Below are 18,408 nucleotides of genomic sequence, written 5' to 3'. Positions count from 1 at the left end.
AAAAGAGAGAGAGAGAGAAAGAACGAACTAATTAGCAGTCCATTCAGCACAGTGGGCCACTCACATCCTCTGCCCAGCCACTCAGCGATGACCAAAGAGGCCAAAAATGATCCCAAGGTACCACAGAATTGAGAAACGACTTCTTGAATAATAAAAAAGGATGAACATAGTCATAAGGTTTCCACGTTAGTATATTACAATGTACCTTAAAAGAAAAAAAAAAAAAAATACTAGTAGGCCTCTATTACCCAGAAAACCTACTTCCTTTGGGTTTCACATGTGGTCCATGGAGCAGCATGGTGTTTACTCTAGCTCCGACCCCCAAGAGCAAAATATTCGACTCTGTTAAGTGTCCTATTGGCCATATGGGAAGGAAGGTTTTGACAGCGGACCAGCTTGCACATGATGATGGAGGTGATGCTCGATTTCACATGAATGCCCCTTGATCAGATCAGTCACTTTGTGGAGGGGAGAAAGAAGGAGGAGCTCAGCTCTTCCTGCGCGGTCTCGCAGCATGAAGAGTGGCTGGCAAATGGAAGTTCATGGTGAACTTATAACTGAGAATGAAAGGGAAGAAGAAAATGGCCCTCGGATGGAGGGTAAACAGGTTTTTCCTTGGCCAAAGGGGCTTCTAAGAGGGATAAAGGCAAGTAAAAAAGGGAATGGGGTACACTCTAGTATGAGGGGTGCTGGGTCGGGTTCCAGGATGAGGTTCCAGGTGTGGCAGGGAGCCCGTGTCTTAGGAACAAAGGAAATAACCATGAGGAGGGGGCCTGAGGAGAAGCAGCCACCGTGGGCATAGGCACTGAGGCTTCCAGCCCCTTGTCTGGTAGCCAGACAGGCGGTTCCAGGAGGAATTGCCCAGTGGGACTCTCAGCAAGGCCCTCCGCAGACCAGACACTGGGCTGTGCTCTCCACTGTGCTTGGGGGCGGGGGTCAGAGATTGAGAGGGGGCCAAAAGGGGAGAGCCTTAATCACCAGCCCTTTGTTCTAGGTGACTTCAAAAGAACAAGCTCCAACAGGCTATGGCTAACCATTAAAGATTCACCCACAAGCTACCAAGTGCACCCCTCGCCCGCTCACACTGTCCTTGCATTTCTTTAAAGATGGTAACCTCCAAGGGTTGGAGACTGGCCACAGTGAACTCCAATCAGGAGGAGAGGATCCTGTTGCCATAACAAACACAATGGTGCCTATTTGGGGAGGGGAGGAGCAGCAGCTGGTGGACCCTGCATAGCGAGGAGGCAGACAGGAGCGGTACTGGAGAGGTGGGGAGCGGAGTGCCTGTGCACGTGCACACTTGAGTGTGAGCACACATGGGTGTGTGTGCGCACGTTCATGTACGTGCATCTATGTGGAGATGCATGCGTATGGGGAAAGCGTGGGTGTCTACTTATGTGGGTGTGTGTACACACCTGTGTATGAGTACGAGAGGGCACGTGTGTGGATATGTGTTGTGTCCATGCCCATATGTATGGAAGAGCACATGTGTGTCCGTGTATACACGTGCATGTGTATGAGTGTGTGTGCGCATGTGCGCACACCCCCATCCAGAATACCGGGACAGAAATGAAGGAGAGGGTTTCTCCCCAGGCCACCCCAGGGCATGCCCAGCCCAGCAGTGAAGGTCAAGGGTCGGACCTCTAACAAACCCTAGGTCTGGGAGAGCCACTCAGGGTTGAGACCCAAGATGAAAGTGAGGAACCGAGTGGCATAAAATGGATGTGGAGGCCACCAGGATTCAAGGAAGCGAGCAAAAGGACAGAGTGAAACTCGGAGGAGCCAGCGAAGACTCAAGGGACTCAAGCGAGGAGCTAAGCAAGGACTCGTGAGAAAACATGGCAAGTCTGGGAAATGAAAAAGGACAGGCTCTGGGGCCGGTTTTCTCTACCTGACCTTTCCACCGCTGACCAGCCCTGGGCAAGTCGTTTAAACTCTCTGCTTCAGATTCTTCTTTGAAGAATGGCCTCAAAAGAGGGGTTACCTGGCAGGGCCATTAGCAGGAAGAAATGAGAAAATGTATTCCTGAGTGTTTTATGGGCCACTCCCGGCTAAACAAATGCTAATATATAAGAGGTGAGGATAATAAAGTTAAAAGATTCTGAGACAAGTGAAGGGGGAGATTCCAGAAAGACCTAAAAAGGATGATTAATTTGGTGATAAACAAACAGTATTGGGGACATTAGCCCTCCAATGAAAGGTCAGAGCTAAGGAGGAGGGTGGGGACAGCGCCAGGCCAAACTCATACGGGGAGGGGGCCGGGGGACATGGAGATGGCCACAAGATAGATTTTAGTAATAAGCGGAGAACAAAGCAGCCGAGAAAAGCACATAACTCCCCAAGGCAATCAGCATTTTGCAGTGAACAAGAGTTTTTTGGGGTGAGGTTTTATCTTCAAAAGCACTGTATTTAAAACCAAATGATTTCTTAATCTTTGATTTATTTACAATATGGGCAATTTGGTAAAACACAAGAATAATTTGTTAAACGCATATCTGATTTTATTTATTCAAAATGACACCTTTATTGAGGTCCTACGATGCTCCAGAAACAAATTGTGTTTATAAAATGAAAGAGCCATTCATTCACCAAAAAGATGCCACTCCACAAACTGTGACCTGAAAAATAAACAAACTGATACTAAGTCAATGAAGGAATACCCTTGAAATTTCAGGGAAAACATGGACTATTCCAGAAAGAACATGGAACTGGCTACCAGAAAGCTTCTATCTCCGTGTTAATTCTGTCACTAGCTACAGTCATTCGATTTCCCAGAGTCTTCACTTGCACAGTCTTACTGAGTGCCCACTGGGCTGGGCACTGAGCTAGGTTGTGGCCTGTGCAGAAGACATATCAAAGAAGTACGTAATCATGTGAAAAGTGTTTGGAAAGCAAAGTAGAAGGTGCTGTGGGAGTCTATCATCGGGGGTTTAGCCTGGAGGACCTCTTAGAGGAGGTGAGCTTAGACCTCGGACCTAAAGGATGAATAGGAGTCAGCCAGTCAGAGATGGCAAGGGCAGTACAAGCAGAGAACAGCTGTAGAGTTTGAGCACAGAGAACTCAGCCAGCCTCCCATGTATAAAATAAATGGGATAGACTCAGCCAGCCCCCTCATGTATAAAATAAATGGGATAGACTCAGTGATAATTACAGCGGACGTGTACTCAGTACAGCCGGTCCTTGAATAACGTCATTTGGTTCAACGTCGTTTTGTTAGAACATTGTAGGAACCTAACTCTTGTTTCTATCAATTAGCCTATGGTAAAACTGGTTTTGTAATATGTGGTTTCACTAAAAGTCGCAAAACCTACCCATGACATTGAGGGCTTACTGTACTTATAAAGTCTCAGTATTAAGCAATTTACATGACTGGACTCATTTAATCCTCCCGACAATCACATGAAGTGGATAATCCCTCATTTCTATTTCGTAGCTGTGAAAAGAGAGGCACAAAAGCCTGAGTGTGTTGCCCGATGCAGCTTTTAAGTGGCAGAGCTGGCATGTGGATGCAGGAGGTCTGTCTGGCCTTAGCATCAACACCGCTGACCACTGTCCACCCCAATCCACAGAGTTGCTGAGCTCTACAGAGCTTTGGGAAAATCTCACATTTCCATCACCTTTTTAAAAACACAATTAAACACAAAATCTTTGATATGTATGTAACCAGTGCCTCCAGATATTTGCTCGCTCGCTCTCGACGGAAGGCCCTGGCATCTCAAACAGCCCCTGGATGTGATCAGAAGTTATTCCCCTCGCATCTGCCTCCCCCACCTGCCCCCCTACCACGAAAACCTAAAAGTTAAAAGAACTCCTTAATACCCGCCGAGTCCAGGTTGTGCCTGCTTCTTGTCAGGCCCACAAGAACAAAGAAGGGCCCTCTCTCTTCTACTGCATTCCTCCTAAGCGCACAGACCCCTTTCCCAGTATTGGTGAATGAAGGAGGTCGTGCCCTTGAGGCCATAGCGTCAACAGCGCATCCAAGCACAGGCTCCAGCCCCCTTTGATCATGTGTGTGTGTCTCTCTCCTAGTCCTGGGCCCCCATGGCTCATCTCTTCCTGCTTAGGGATGGCGGTATTGTGTTACCCTGTTATGTTTTGTCTGTATAGTTTGATTGGACTTTGTTAGTTTGAATGAACAGATGAGTCTCAAATTAGCAGAATCAGCAGAATCAGCGTTCTTGATGATTGATGTTTAAGAGTCAACGCTCTGTATACAAGAGGCAAATCATCGCATTTTAGCATCCTGTTGGGTGTGCATGTTTGAGAAAAAGAAAAAAAAAACATTAGATTTTAAATGTAGAGTATCTCAGGCAATCATGAAATGGAGTAACGAAGAAGTTAAGACCATATTCTACTTTTGCCAAAGTTAACAACAGCCTTATTGTAGCAAAAACACAAAAGCTATGGCAGGTCCTTTAAAATGTTCTCTGCCAGCTAAGGAAATCTGCTTTATAATAGTTTCCTTTTTTTCTTTCTACTTGTAATATTTACATGATTTTAAAGATGTGCTTCCTTTAAATGATATTAAAATACTTCTGGGTAGATAACTAAATATATAGATTTAATATCACAGGAAAGAGGGCTCTGCTAAGCATCAAGTTGATGAGATATAACAATATAGTATCAGTCTAATGAGAAACTGTGTTTTTAAAGCATCCTCTAACACACGTAACCAAAAGCCCTTTAAATCATACAATGTAGCCGCCAAAATTCATCCTAAATCCTTATGGATGACCCAATCTGTTTACTCAAAAATCTTCCCACTAAAGACTCCAGGGCATCTCTGAAATGCTATGTACTTTCTTATTTGTTTGAAAATAATTTATGAAATTCATTCCACCTTTCCAGCATAAAGGTTAAAATTCTCCGCTGTAGAAAGGGGCTATAGTAAATAGTATACCAGTATTGAGCTAGATTACGTGTGCTAAAAATTAGTGGTATAGAATCTTTGAAAGTCAAGACGTTCAGTTAAAGTCACCCATGAGTGTATTCCAAACAAACATTTTCATGCGGTGTCTCAACCACCTAATCATCCACCTCCATGTAAAGTGACACTCATTAATGTGATTTCTAGGGAGAAAAACGAAGAACTCCTCTTAAACGATATCTATATTCCAATCCTCCCTAACTTTCAAAGATCTGAGTCTCTGCCATTAGTGGCTTTGAATATATTTCCAAGGAGAGAGGAAGAAGCCGAATACAGGAGATCCGAGCGGGAAAAGGATACCATCTTTGCTATCAAAACATGAAATTCATTCCTGTGACAGTCTGACAGTAATTGTGCTGAGAGGGAAAGGATTTTGTTAAAATTACTTTAAAAGGGTTGTGGAGAATTTCCTTCGGGAGAGTCCAGTGAGCAATGCCCAGTGTTCACTTGCTTTTTCCTTTGTTGTCTTCAAAGTCCCGTGAAGCTCTGCGCACGGGGAATTTCTGACAGCATGAAACCCTTATAACAATACTCTAAGTCCCGCAGAAAGCTCTGCCCCAGTTCTATTTTCTCCTGCGACCAGTGGAGTCGGTAATCTGAGCTGATTCATCCATGAGGTTTCTGCTTTTGTCATCCTAATAAACAGAGACGGGAACCGGGCACACTTACGACCACCATCTTCCTGATAATGGCAGAGCTATGACACAGCAGGCAACACAGGGTATTGTTGGAAAGAGCCAAAAATAGTGTTATTCACCTGAAATTTCTGAATGTTCCCTTCCTTGCTGATCTGAATTCAAAGACTTCTAATGAAGCGTGATTTCGTGACAACGTGTGTGACTAAAAATATGTCCACGAAGAGGTTCACTCACCTTGCTGAGGAAATGATCAGCCTGAATGCTGTCTGGTCCGGGCTGGCTCAGAGGACCTCCCCCACAGTGTCCCTGGGTTTAGGAATGACAGGGTAGAGCATCGTGGTGCCAATCCCATGAGTATGGAAATGGCCCTCTCCACCTCGAAAGCCTACGATTTCTATCACTTACAGACCTAGAGCTGCTTCCTCCACTAGTCAGGCTGTGCGAATGGCTTCCAAACAGATAAAAGGCACCATGAGAAGTTAAATTTTTAAAAAGATACGTTTCCTCAAAAGGGTTAAACATAAGTTTACCATAGGACCTAGCAATGGCTAACAGTGGAATTCTTCGAAGTGAAAATATATGTTCACACTAAAACTTGTGTATGAATGTTCGTAGCAGCACTATTCACAACAACCCCGAGGTGGAAACAGCCCAAATGTCCATCGACTGATGACTGGATAAACAAAATGTGGTACGCTCATACAACGGAATACTATTCAGCCATGAAAAGGAATGAAGTACTGATAGATGCTACAACAGAGATGAATCTCGCAAGCATTACGCTAAGTCAAAGAAGCTAGTCATAAAAAAACACATATTGTTTGTTTCTATTTACATGGAATATCTAGAATAGGCAAATTCTTAGAGATAGAACGTACATTAGTGGTTGTCTGGGGCTGGTGGGAGTGGGGATGGAGAATGCCTGCTAATGGGTACAGGGTTTCTTTCCGGGGTGATGAAAATATTCTAAAATTAGACAGCAGTGATAGTTGTGCAACTCTGTTATTATATTAAAAAAAAAAAAACTATTGAATTGTATACTTAAAAACTGGTGAATTTTATGGTATTTGAATTCTATTTCTCAATTAAAAAGTGCTAAACATATACGTGTCTGTATATGCACACACAACATACTTTATGCCTTGATCTCGCTTTTTAAAATGAGAATCCATTAAACACGAGTCCTAAATTTTCTCAACAACCCAGAGTAATTATTGATTATAATTCCAGGAAGGAAGAACTACGCTTTTATTGGTGAAGTCAACACTTTCTCAGGAGGAAAAGAGGGCACTTTTATTTTCTTATTTTATTCTGGGATCGCACTAAAAGGAGACACCCGCCCCCAACAATCACACCACTAGAAATGTTGTGTCCAGTTACTTTCCTTATGGAGCTCATCCACAGGAGGGAACAGGCTTTTTAAAAAAAAAAAAAAAAAAAAAAAAAAGAGTTTGATTTTCGTAATTATTTGCAAGGTTGTTTTAGCTTATGGGGAACACCTTTCACTTTCAAGGGCCAGTTCACCATTCAAATGGTGATTCAATTTAACTGAAGAAAACAGCTATTGAGCAACTAGCATACGTAATATAGCAAATTCAATGAAAGCCCTATCTCTAGCTCTAGCTGAAAACCAGTCTCATTCCATCCTAACACTGATGCTTCCTTCAGGCTCCTGAGCAGCTGGTCTCCTCATTTTGCAAATAATGAGAATAGCAACCAACACCTACGTGGCCCTTACTGTGTACCAAACATGGTCCCAGCTCTTTCCATTTATTAACTCGTTACATTCTCTATATTAACCCTTACTCCAACCACAAAATAAGTATCGTTATTTCCATTTTATAGAAGAAGAGACCAAGGTTCAGAGTGGTTAAGTAATTTGGCAAGTGCCACAGAACTATTAAAGGGTGGAGCCAGGATCCCGGACACTCTGCCTTCAGATGCCACTCTCGTAACCCGACACTAGCATTAACCCAAATTAACACAAGACAACTTCATGGAGCAAAGATGAAGAAGAAATGTAAAACATGCTGCAGTGCTTCAGCCTTGCTTGGAGCATGCCAAAGCATGGTGCCGCCCATTCGGCACAGAACCGCAAAGGTCAGCAGGGCTCCGCCCTTACCTGTGGACCACCCCTGCCCGGTGCAGGTGCTCCACCGCAGAGATGAGCTGCCTGATGTATCTGCGGGCTTCAGATTCCTCCAGCCGCTTCTTCTCGTATATCTTGTGCATCAGGTTGCCCCCAGGACACAGCTCCATGACCAGGTAGTAGCTGTTTTCCGTCTCTAAGATATCGAGGAGCTGAGTGATGTTAGGGTGGCGGATCATCTGCTGGATCTGCCCCTCTCGCCGAAGGTTTTTGGTGACATAGGTGTCTTTTTTGGCCCTCTTTTTGTCAATGACTTTTATGGCCACCTAAGGAGACACCAAGAACACGGCCGTCGTCAGACACTGCAGGCAAAGGTTATGCTCTGACGATTCACAGAAACCCTAGGAAAACACACAGCTACTTTCTGCACCAGGAGAACAACACTATCTAAAATAGCATCAAGGGAAGAAAAGAAAAATGTAACATCAGCAAAGATCAGAAGATTCAATTATTAAGGAAGAGAATGAGATTTACTTAAGCAAACTTGAATGGTCATCTGGGAGGCTCAGAGAAAGGTCAGTGTCAAACCCGGTTCTTCACAGGGTGAAACACCAAGTGCTCCTCCAGTTAAGGGCGTCTCCTCGCCCCCTCAGGCCTCGCCACCATCCCATGCCACCACTTCTGAGAAAGCCAAAGCTGCCCCCATCTTCGGTTTGAGGGTGCGGTTGAGGAGCTGGGGGGTGCGATGCCCAATGACACAGCACCCCACCTTCCTCTCCGTCCTCTCTCTGCCCTGCACCGGGCCCTCAGGCCAGGCTGCCTCTGGCCTCCGGTGTTTCCCCTTTTCCTCTAGGGAATTACCACAAAGGCTGACTCCCAGCCCTCTGTCTGGACCCAGCCTGTTGCTACTCCACAGCTGCATCTCAACTTACCCACGGGACGCCCCTCCTGGGTCATTCCCCCACTGTCGACAGGTGACATGTGTGGACCCTCTAGCCTTGTACAGAGGGGAGGGAAGGAGGAAGGGAAGAACAGAGGGAAGGATGGAGAGATGGAATGGAAGAGAAATTGTCTTTTCCACCCAAATCTGTACCCCTTTCCTTTGGTGGCGGTCACCTGTCCACTCGCCAAGCCCCAAATCAAGCACACCATTGTTTCGGCCTCTCCTCTCCTTACATCTTCACTCCTCTCTCTAATGTGACTGGCCACGACAGCCCTGTGGGCTCCTTCTGCTAACCACCTCTCTTGCCTGCTCCCCTGTTCATGACGCCCCCAGTCTGCTTCATTTAGGACCTTGCCTCCCAGCATCCAGACACACCGTCTCCAAGCGAGACTCAGGCAACCCGAGGGACATTCTTATACAAGGCCACCACCACCCACCTGGGTGCAGGATGAAAATGGCAGACCTTCCATTTCCACTTATTTCCTTTTTTGATAAGTATTTGTTGTAACTGTTTTATAACAGTTATTAATAATATCTATTAATGCAGAAGTATGATATGGGTCAGTAGATAAATGCTGAATAAATGATAGATATAGATGATACATACATATTGCAGTAAGGGACTCAAATGCTATTATTTTGATATAGGATTGTGATTTAAAAAAAAAGGAAAGAATAAAAGTCTGGCCACCACTAGCCTGGACTATTGCATCCATGTCCTACATCTCATCCTTGATGCTCATCCTGCCTCGAAAATAATGAGTCTGGAACTCTGATTTCTTGCTTACAGCTCTTCAGGGGTGCCTGCCTACCTACAGGGCAAGGTCCACGCTCAGCCCAGCACTCAAGCGTCTCCATCAGCACCAGCAGCCCCGCCGCTGTCCAGCCCTGACCTCCGGTTTCCCAGGCGGCTCTCCTCATTCTCCCAGAGCACACGCTCAGTTGCTCTCCAAGCTCATACTCACACCACCCCCATCACCCAGTCACAGGCCCCTCTTGGCGCCCCCCAACCGGCAGATGCTAACTCAAGTCCTAGCCCCTTCTAGAAAGTGAGTCCCTTTACCTCTCCTTCCTTGCTGTGATGCCATTTAAACCATTCATCCTTCAACTCAGGGACTACTCTCTTCCTCACCACGCACAATACTTCATAAACAATGTGACCAACACATTACATTACGGAGCAAATCAATGGATTTTTTTTTTACCATTGAGCAAAATAGCTGTAAACAACTTACTTTATTCTCTTCCAAAGCAATTGAACGTTGCATATTCAAAGGCCAATTGTGCAGTAAGTTTAGTTAATATCCATGCATGCGATGGTCCAATCCAAGGCTTCAATTCACCTGCCACTGAAGTTAAAGGTACACTGTGTTTGTATCAATAACAAGTTCAATGCGTTAACTTCAAGACTAAAAGCTTTTAAAACAATTACTCATTCAGCCACACACGCACACACACACACACACACACCCCCATCTCATCTCGTGGGGAGAAAGACGGATGCTGAAGCGTACAATTAGATTCTGTCTTTGCTGGAATCCGTGTTACAATGTTTTAAAAATTACACCCTTTGGCAATGAAATTCTTTAAAGTCCTATGAATAAACAATAATCTGAAAGCCTAGCAGTCATACGATCTCCCTTTTTAACGGCACACAATTACTATGAAGATAATTTATTTAGCTCTCTAATTGTCTGTAGTAGGTTATGGAACAGCCACCCAGAGTCATTAAATCCTAATCTCTGGGATGTGTGGATGTGACCTCATTTGGAAAAAGTAAAGGATTCTAAGATGAGATTAACCTGCATTATCTAGGTGGGCCCTCGATGTCACGAGTGTCCCTAAAAAATAGAGGCAGAGAAAGAGTTCACACAAATACACAGAGGGAAAGGCTGTGAAGAAGGAGGCAGAGATGGCAGTGACAGGAAGCCAAGGAATGCCACAGCCACCAGAAGCTGGAAGAGAGCAAAGACGATGCCCCCTAGAGCCATCGCTGGGGACGCGACCCCGGCAACACCTTGATTGTGGTCCAATGACATGGGTTTTAGACTCCTGGCCTTCAGACTGTGAGAGAATAAATTTCCGTTGTTTTAAGCCAGCGAGTTTGTAGTAATTTGTGACAGCAGCCACAGGAAGCTAACACACCCAGTCACCCCTTGGTGTCTTGGTTCCCAAGTGCTTCTGGTTCTGAGAGTCCCTCCATGAACACCCTGCACTCTGAAGCTGCTCCCTGGAAGGTTTCCTAGTAAGTCTGTTTCCGTTTTCAAACACCGGCTTTTCAACAGGCTGTTTTTCATTCATCCTCTAAACTTATAAGCTCCGCATCGGTAATACTAGAAAAAGGAACGGCGTTCTTCATTACACAAAATCGTTTAATCAACTTCGTCCGTAACAACTGAAATGGGAAACACTGGGGCAAGGTTAAGGAAAAGGCAATGACCAACCAGCAAAGGGAGGCCTCTAATTCAATTTGACAGTAATCAGAGATTTGCGGGCAATGATTCTACCAGGGTCAAGCCTGGGCGGATGATGGGTCTCTCGTTGAAAAGATCAACTGCTTTAAAGTCAGGAGGGTTTTAAAGAGTTTTAAAGTGAAGCCTGCATAGACTCGTTGAGGACCAAGCCCCAGAACCAGACCGGAAGACCTGGTCCTCGAGCGTGTTGAGGGAGGGGGTGACAAGGGACTGTCTAAGCTCAGATGTCATCCCGAGCACATCAAGGAAAACAATTGTGCCACGAAAGGTCAATAAAACAAAGACTCCAGCTCTTCAACAGATCCAAGTTGCAAAGCCTCCCAAAATTTTACAAAGGAATCTGTCTTCAAAGATTGCCCCCATGTCTCCAAGACAAGGAGCAGAGTCTGGTGGTAGTGGGCAATGTGTAGAGATTATCACAGCTCAATCGAGTAATGCATCTCTCTCTCTTGTTAATTAAGAAATTGCATTTCTAACAATATGACGACTCCACCCTCCTCTTCACCACCACCCCCCACATCCTCCGCACCCTCCAAAAAAAAATGCCTACTCATGATGGATAAAATCAGCAAACTAACTTTTAAATAGCTAAGCTCATAAGAAAGAGAAGGAAATCCCCAAGACTTCCCCGCCCCCAAAAAAGGCAGATCTAAGATGACTGGGTGGCAGCCATGGGAGTGGAGGAAAGGGCCAACTGCAGGCGAGCAGATCCTGAGGAAGGAGAGGAAGAGGTGGATGTGTCTGCTGCGCATGGAAGGGGAGCACTGCCCCCCAACATGGGAAAGGAGGAGCAGCCAAAGCGGGGGGTCCCACTTCATCGAGAGAGGGGCCATTGGCAGAAAGACGTTTATGCTTAATGGCCCCTGTTCCGTATTAGGAGAAAAAAAATTATAACATAAAATTGGACTTAGCATGAGGAATGCACACAAACACATGGCCCCGGCCACGGCACACACTTCCACAAACCAACTGGTATCCAAGATAAGGTAGGTAAAGCACTTGCATGACATCTGGCTCAGAGTTTAGTGCTCCTTAAATTGACTCTTATTAACTGTATTATCGTTACCATTTTACTACCACTGAACCAACTTACAGAAAGGGTGAAAAAGCCTTCGAGCTTAGTTCAGCTAAGAGAAAAAAATGTGCATTTCCTTGACCTGCAGTTTTAGCATATGAAAAAAGACGCCTGAACCACATTTCAGTGTTTCGAACTCTCCGGAATAGAGTTGCTTTTAAATCCCAAGGCAGTGGTTTAATATCAGTCTAGTCTCTCATCTTCTTTAAATATTGACTTAGTCAAGACTGTGTATATAGGATCAGAGTTAACGGGATTTAAAATTCATCCCTTCATTCTGGGTCACCCTTCATCGCCTTTAAAATTTATTACTCTGAAACACATCAAGAATTGTTGATAAATCCAACCTCCAAAATGAAAAGGCAGATGTAAAATGGATTTTCCATACAACTGAGAGAATGAAAAATACTGATCCAAGAGACGACTCTTTAATATCACAAAACATGCATATATGTTTTACCCATTATATAACATGTGCTGTGTTTTCGAAAGTTTATAGTCTTTCTTTAATCAAAGCGACTTTACACCACAATGTTTTAAAGAATCGGAATGCACAGGGAATAGTGGGCCCTGATCAGCTGAATTTTCTTTTTACATGGAAATTAGGCAAAAAAAGCTCTTTCCAGAACACTCCCATTTCTTAATGACTACTGTTATGTTAAACTCAAATGAACCTTTTCTTTTTGGGCAAACATTTATTAGGCATCTAAAATATACTCAATACTGTTCTGCCTGCCAAGTGTACATTCTGAAAGAGACGTGGATCTTCAAGCCCATTTGTGGGGATAATTCGGATTCTTTATAGGGGTTCAAGATTACCATCTGTTATGGGCTGAACTGTATCCACCCCCCAAAATTCATGTTGAAGTCCCAACCCCCAGTGTAACTCTATTTGGAGATAAGGCCCTTAGGAGGTAATTGGGGTTAAATGAGGTCCTAAGAGTGGGGCCCTAACCTTCCACATAAGAGGAGACACCAGAGATCTCTCCCTCCACACGAGCAGAGGAAAGGCCGTGTGGGGACACAGCAAGAGGATGGCCATCTACGAACCAAGGAGAAAGGTCTCACCAGAAACCAATCCTACAGGGACCTCGTTGGACTCCCAGCCTCTGCAACTATGAGAAAATAAATGTCTGTTGTTTGAGCCCCGCAGTCTGCAGAGCTCAAACTTGTCATGGCTGCCAGACCAGACTAATAGACCATCTGAGCATCATACAATTCTGCAGGGTCCCTTTATCCTGCAGAAGAGCAAAAATGTTAAGTAAGAATCGAGCGCTGATGAACGTCCTCTCGCCGAGGGCTGGGGTCAGACCTTGTCGCTGCTTTCCTGACCTCGCTCCGGCAGTTCCGCAGGTAGCACAGCATGGAGCTGGGCAGGCGGGCTCCAAGGCCCAGTGCCTTGACCTCGATGCCTGTCTCTGCACTTGGTTGCTTGGACTTCTCTAAATTTTAGTTCTCTCATTTTTAAAAAAGATGGGCTAACAGGGCTCACTGCATAGAGACGGTGGAGGAATGAATGAGGAATCCCAGGAAGGGTGGTAAGCATCAGAAGCATTCATGGAAGCCTTCAAGAAATGTTCACCGTTAGGATTTGACTGTTTTGTGCAAAAAGAGCGACTAGAAACAGAAGCCAGGGGTGCCCCACCCCACCCTTCCCCTCATCCCTGCAACCGGCTCCCACCCTGACCACTGCCGGAAGTTTCCACCAGGGTCCCTGCTGCCCTCTTGACTGCCTCGTCCAGGAAGTCAAGTCTCTCCTTGCCCCTCTGTACATTAGGGACATACTGTCCATCTCCTCTGCTTCCATGACTCGTATGAGTGTCCATATGCTAATGAGTCCCAACACCTACATCCTGCTCACACTTCTCTTCTGGGCAATGACGTACGTGCCTGTGGACGTCTCCACTTGAATGGTCCATGGCGCCCTCAAACCCCTCACCTCCCTCTGTTCCTCTCTGGGGCTCCCCAGCTCAACCTATAGCACCTCCCCTCACAGGTAGCCTGAACCCCGATTGTGTGTCCTCCACCTACCCCACCCCTAGTCCCACACCTAGTTAATCACCAGGGCCTGTCACCTCCACCCCTGTCTCCCCATGCCCCTCCCCATCCCCCCAGGCATTCCCCCTGCTGCCCAGGCCCACCACCCTCCTCTCCTCACCTCTGTCTCCTGCCCCCACCCACCCCTGCCTGGAATTCACTCCCACACAGAGCTCTTAGGCGACCAAACTGCCCCTTGTCTCTCTGGCCCCAGATGACAGTTTGCTTCTTCACTCCTGACTGGCTCAGGCCACCCCGCACTTCCCCAGCTGTCACACCAATTACACACTCTGCACTGCTTGGAACACCCTCCACTGAAAGTTCCAGGAGGGCAGGAGCTGTATCTGGCCTCCTCGTTTTTGTGTTCCCAGCTTCTAGCACTGTGCTTGGCTCACTGAGAACAAGTGAGAGAGGGAATGCATGAAGAATGAATGAATGAGTGAATGAATGGAAAACCCAACCAGCCTGCTACGGGCAGTCAGTACAGTGAGTTCTTGGTCATCTCTCCTCCTGCCTTGAGTACATCTAACCACTGGACCCTCTTCCGCTTCCTCAGCGACACTGCAGGGAGACCAAGGTCCTTCCCTTCGACCATTAAATTTACAAAATGCAATGCCACCTATAGACACGGTTTCAGCTCATGCATGATTGTGATGCAAAGATGCAGATGCTCCCATTGAGAAAGGTCGCCTCCTCATACAGGCTTCCCTGGTCAGCCCAGCGACGCCCGCACCCACGCCCTCCACCCCAACGTGGCACTCACAAGCCCTTTACTCGGCTCCGTTTTTCCACTGGGTTACACAGCCCAGTCCTCACTCGGGGCACATTCTCTCACCTCTACACCCTCTTCCCAGACTGTGTGAGCGACCCCACTGGATCCTTCTCACCCTTTTTCAAACCTCATGCTTTTCCTAGCCACTCTCCTAGAACCCGCCCTGCTGACACCAATCCCCCTTGTCACTTTAATGGTGGCTCACCCCGGCAAGCCTAGTGTCTAGCTCGGTGTCAGGAATGGAGAAGGGGCTCGACAACCGTGTCCTGGACGAATGGCACAGACAATGCACGTACAGGCGACGGAAGGAAGAAGAGAGGGAGGGAGGAGAAGTGGATGGCTACAGCCCTCCCCAGTTACAGAGCTGTCTTGTAGAATCCGCTTTGGACTGGACGGAAGCCAGACACTAAATGTTCAGGCTAGAAAGTAGATGAGAGGACACCACTGAACAAAGGACATTGCAGGTGACCCTCTCTGGGGGAGTCAGAGCAGAGAGAGACATTTAGGATCACTGCCAAGCTGAAGGCGGTGGACCGTGGTCCCCTGCTCATCACATGTAGACTGGAACCCTCCATCCGTCTGGCTTCCTAAGAGCCTGGCTGAGAGCTGGGAGAGGGGGTGCTGGAGAGATGGCCATGGCCAGCATGGACACATGTTGCTTGGGGACCCTGGTGTTCCATCAGGAGAAGCCTCGTTCTTCACCAGCCACCCCTCATGTCACCCTAACTCCCTCTCACCCCAACACCTAATTCTGGGCTGTGCCCCTGACGAGTACCCTTTTTCCCTCCCAAATTTGTCTGAACCATCAGTCGCCCTCTCCAGAGCAGCCAATCTAGGGGGACAGGAAAGTTCCCCAGAAGCGAGAACCAGTCAAACGCACCCAGAATCCAGTTTCTCCTGGAAAAAGAGCTAAACTCTTGGCGATGCCTGCAGGCCCAACATGCAGCAGCCTCTCTCTCTGACCTCATCTCCCTCTGCTCTCCTTCCCCGTCTTCCCACTGGGCGGCCTTGGCCGCAGGCTCATGCCTTCACCTCCAAGGCTTTGCTGAAACCTCACCTGTCAGAGAGGCTCCCTGACCCACCTGTTTATAGCTACACTCACCTGGCACTCACAACTCCCTAACCCCGGTCTATTTTCCTCATCACCTGTTAGATCCTACAGAACTCATTAACTAAGTGTGGAACCCGTCTGACCCACGGAAACTCCAGAAGGGAAGGGATGGTCCTTCACCTTCTTCACTGTCATGCTCTCGGTGTCCACGACAGTCTCTGGCACATAGACAGCTCTCAACAAATATTCCTGGAATGAATGAATGAATGAATGAATGAATCCAAGTGCAGTTGAAAGGAAAAGATTGTGTTAACTATATTTGAATTTGTTACGAACTAAAAAATTGTGTGTCTCGCTCTGCCCCCGCAGCGCCCCCCCACCACTAAATTCATATGTTGAAGACTTAACCCCCAATGTGACTATTTAAAGAGGTAATTAGGGTTAAATGAGAAAATAGGGAATGGGTCTCTAATCCAATAGGACTGGTGTCCTCATAAGAAGAGGAAGAGACATCAGAGATGTACACACCCAGAGAAACAGCCCTGTGGGGACACAGTGAGAAGGTGGCCATCTGCAAGCCAAGGAGAGAAGCCTCAGGAGAAACCAGACTTGCCAACACCTTGATCTTGGGCTTCCAGCCTCCTGAACTGAGAAAATAAATTTCTATTGTTTCAACCTGTGTCAAAATACCTAATGTATGGTATTTTGTTAAGGCAGCCCTAGAAAACTCATACGGAACCTTTATGAAAGTTAGTAGCAATGACAGACTGGCTTGCTTTGTAAATCACATTATAACAATAAAACCTGGGTGACAAGGCTGGATGAAATGAATTGAGCAGGGGTGAGCTAGGGAAGATGCCCCAAAAGCCATTAAGAAAATGACAGGGACCAAGGTCTTGGAGGCTCCAGGCTATAAACCCAAGCCTGAATTTGGTGTAAAAGAGTTGAAAACTGTGCTGATTAGCATGACCCAGTGGGAAGGTTTGAAAATAAATTGGTTTCACGCCTTCTTCCAAGAAACGATATGTGTAAATGCACGCAACGCATCCAAGTGGAACGTGCTCCTGTGTGGAAGATACTTATTTAACAGAAAGCAGAAAATATCCTTTCGCTGGCTTTGTAATTAATTTCAGGGTGGTTCCAATTCACAGACAGTTGATGCTAGACAGCAAATACACATCACTGTCATTTATAGGGGCCCATTAATTGCTGCTATTTATGTAGCAGAGGAGACAGCTTCTGACCCCTGGCTCCCTGCTGGCCACCCTCCCGCTGCTCTGTGTTAAAATCTGTCTTTTTGTAAATGAGGGAGAAAAAGTTTCCTTCCCCAGTTTAAACAGCAGAGCTCATTAGGACTGATCGTGGCAACCATAACAGAAACCAGTGCTGAGTAAAGGCAAAACAGCTCGACTCTAGTCGATGGGAAAAACACAGTCAGCTGGCAAAGGCAGGGCTGGGAGACTCTCCCACGCCCGTTCCACGGAGTTCTGAAGCCACAGTCACTGGGATTGTTTGCGCCCTGAATCTAGCTCCAATTCTGAAAGCAAATCACGTCCTGACATGCTGGAAATATCCTGCTGGTGAGAAGCCTGAAACTGGTTCCTGCAAAGGAGGAAAAATGTAACACGGAGAACTTCAAGATAGCAACGTAGAACTACTAGCTCGCACCTACAAGGGCAGTCACTGTGCAGTTGTTGGAATTCCCACCGAAATCCATCTACTTAGTTAGAATGAGCATGCTTCCTTCCTCGTCAAAACGTACTTCTTATCGACAAGGATAAAAGGAACCCCAAATTTCCTGCTCAGTACAAATTTACCAAAACCCAGGAATCTAAAGGGGAGATGAGGTACAAATTAAAAAAGGCGATGATAGAATCTTTGTTTGGTTTTGGAAAAGAGTCAAACAGGCCCCAGCTCAGTAGCAGATTACAAGTGTTTTGAGACCATGGGTAATTAATTCATATTGGTCTTCCCACAATGCTTGGCTTCTGAAGCATCAAATACATTGACTCAGTAAATATATTGGTTAAAAAACTGAATGCCCAATTGTCTCAAATACCCTCCACCTCTGATCCCCCAGCAGCCTCTGACTGACCTAGTTCTCTTCCAATTTGGACCCATTTTTAATTAACCAGAATATAACTCGGTGACCATAGAGGGAAGCCTCCAATGACATCATCTAAAAGCAAACAGATCCATGGACTCCACAAGATAACGGGTTGGTTACACACGACTAGCCCTGGCCCTCACCAGCCCTCTGCCCAGCGGACACCCCACATGGACAGCCTGCACCCCGACCACCCCAACCCACCCTCTCCATGATCACACTGGTCCCCATTCCTCCTCTAAGACAATCTCTCGCTGTGCTCCTATGCAGAGGCCATCGCCATCCCCAACTACCA

At 46.4% G+C, this 18,408-nt stretch overlaps 1 protein-coding gene across 2 annotated transcripts in view; it reads right to left on the bottom strand.

Annotated features, from left to right (window-relative positions):
- Positions 1-18,408, bottom strand: part of HUNK (hormonally up-regulated Neu-associated kinase) — a 98,385-nt gene that overhangs the window by 52,265 nt on the left and 27,712 nt on the right. For both annotated transcript variants that reach the window (XM_039857321.1, XM_039857322.1), the window contains exon 2: positions 7,688-7,980. In XM_039857321.1, coding sequence (XP_039713255.1) covers positions 7,688-7,980 — 293 coding nt within the window. The remainder of the gene's footprint in view (positions 1-7,687; positions 7,981-18,408) is intronic.

Source organism: Pteropus medius, unplaced genomic scaffold (genome assembly GCF_902729225.1).
Source record: "Pteropus medius unplaced genomic scaffold, Ma_sr-lr_union100, whole genome shotgun sequence".
NCBI classification, from domain to species: Eukaryota; Metazoa; Chordata; class Mammalia; order Chiroptera; family Pteropodidae; genus Pteropus; species Pteropus medius.
Note: the sequence above shows the minus strand (reverse complement) of the source record. Positions and strands in the feature narration are given on the sequence as shown.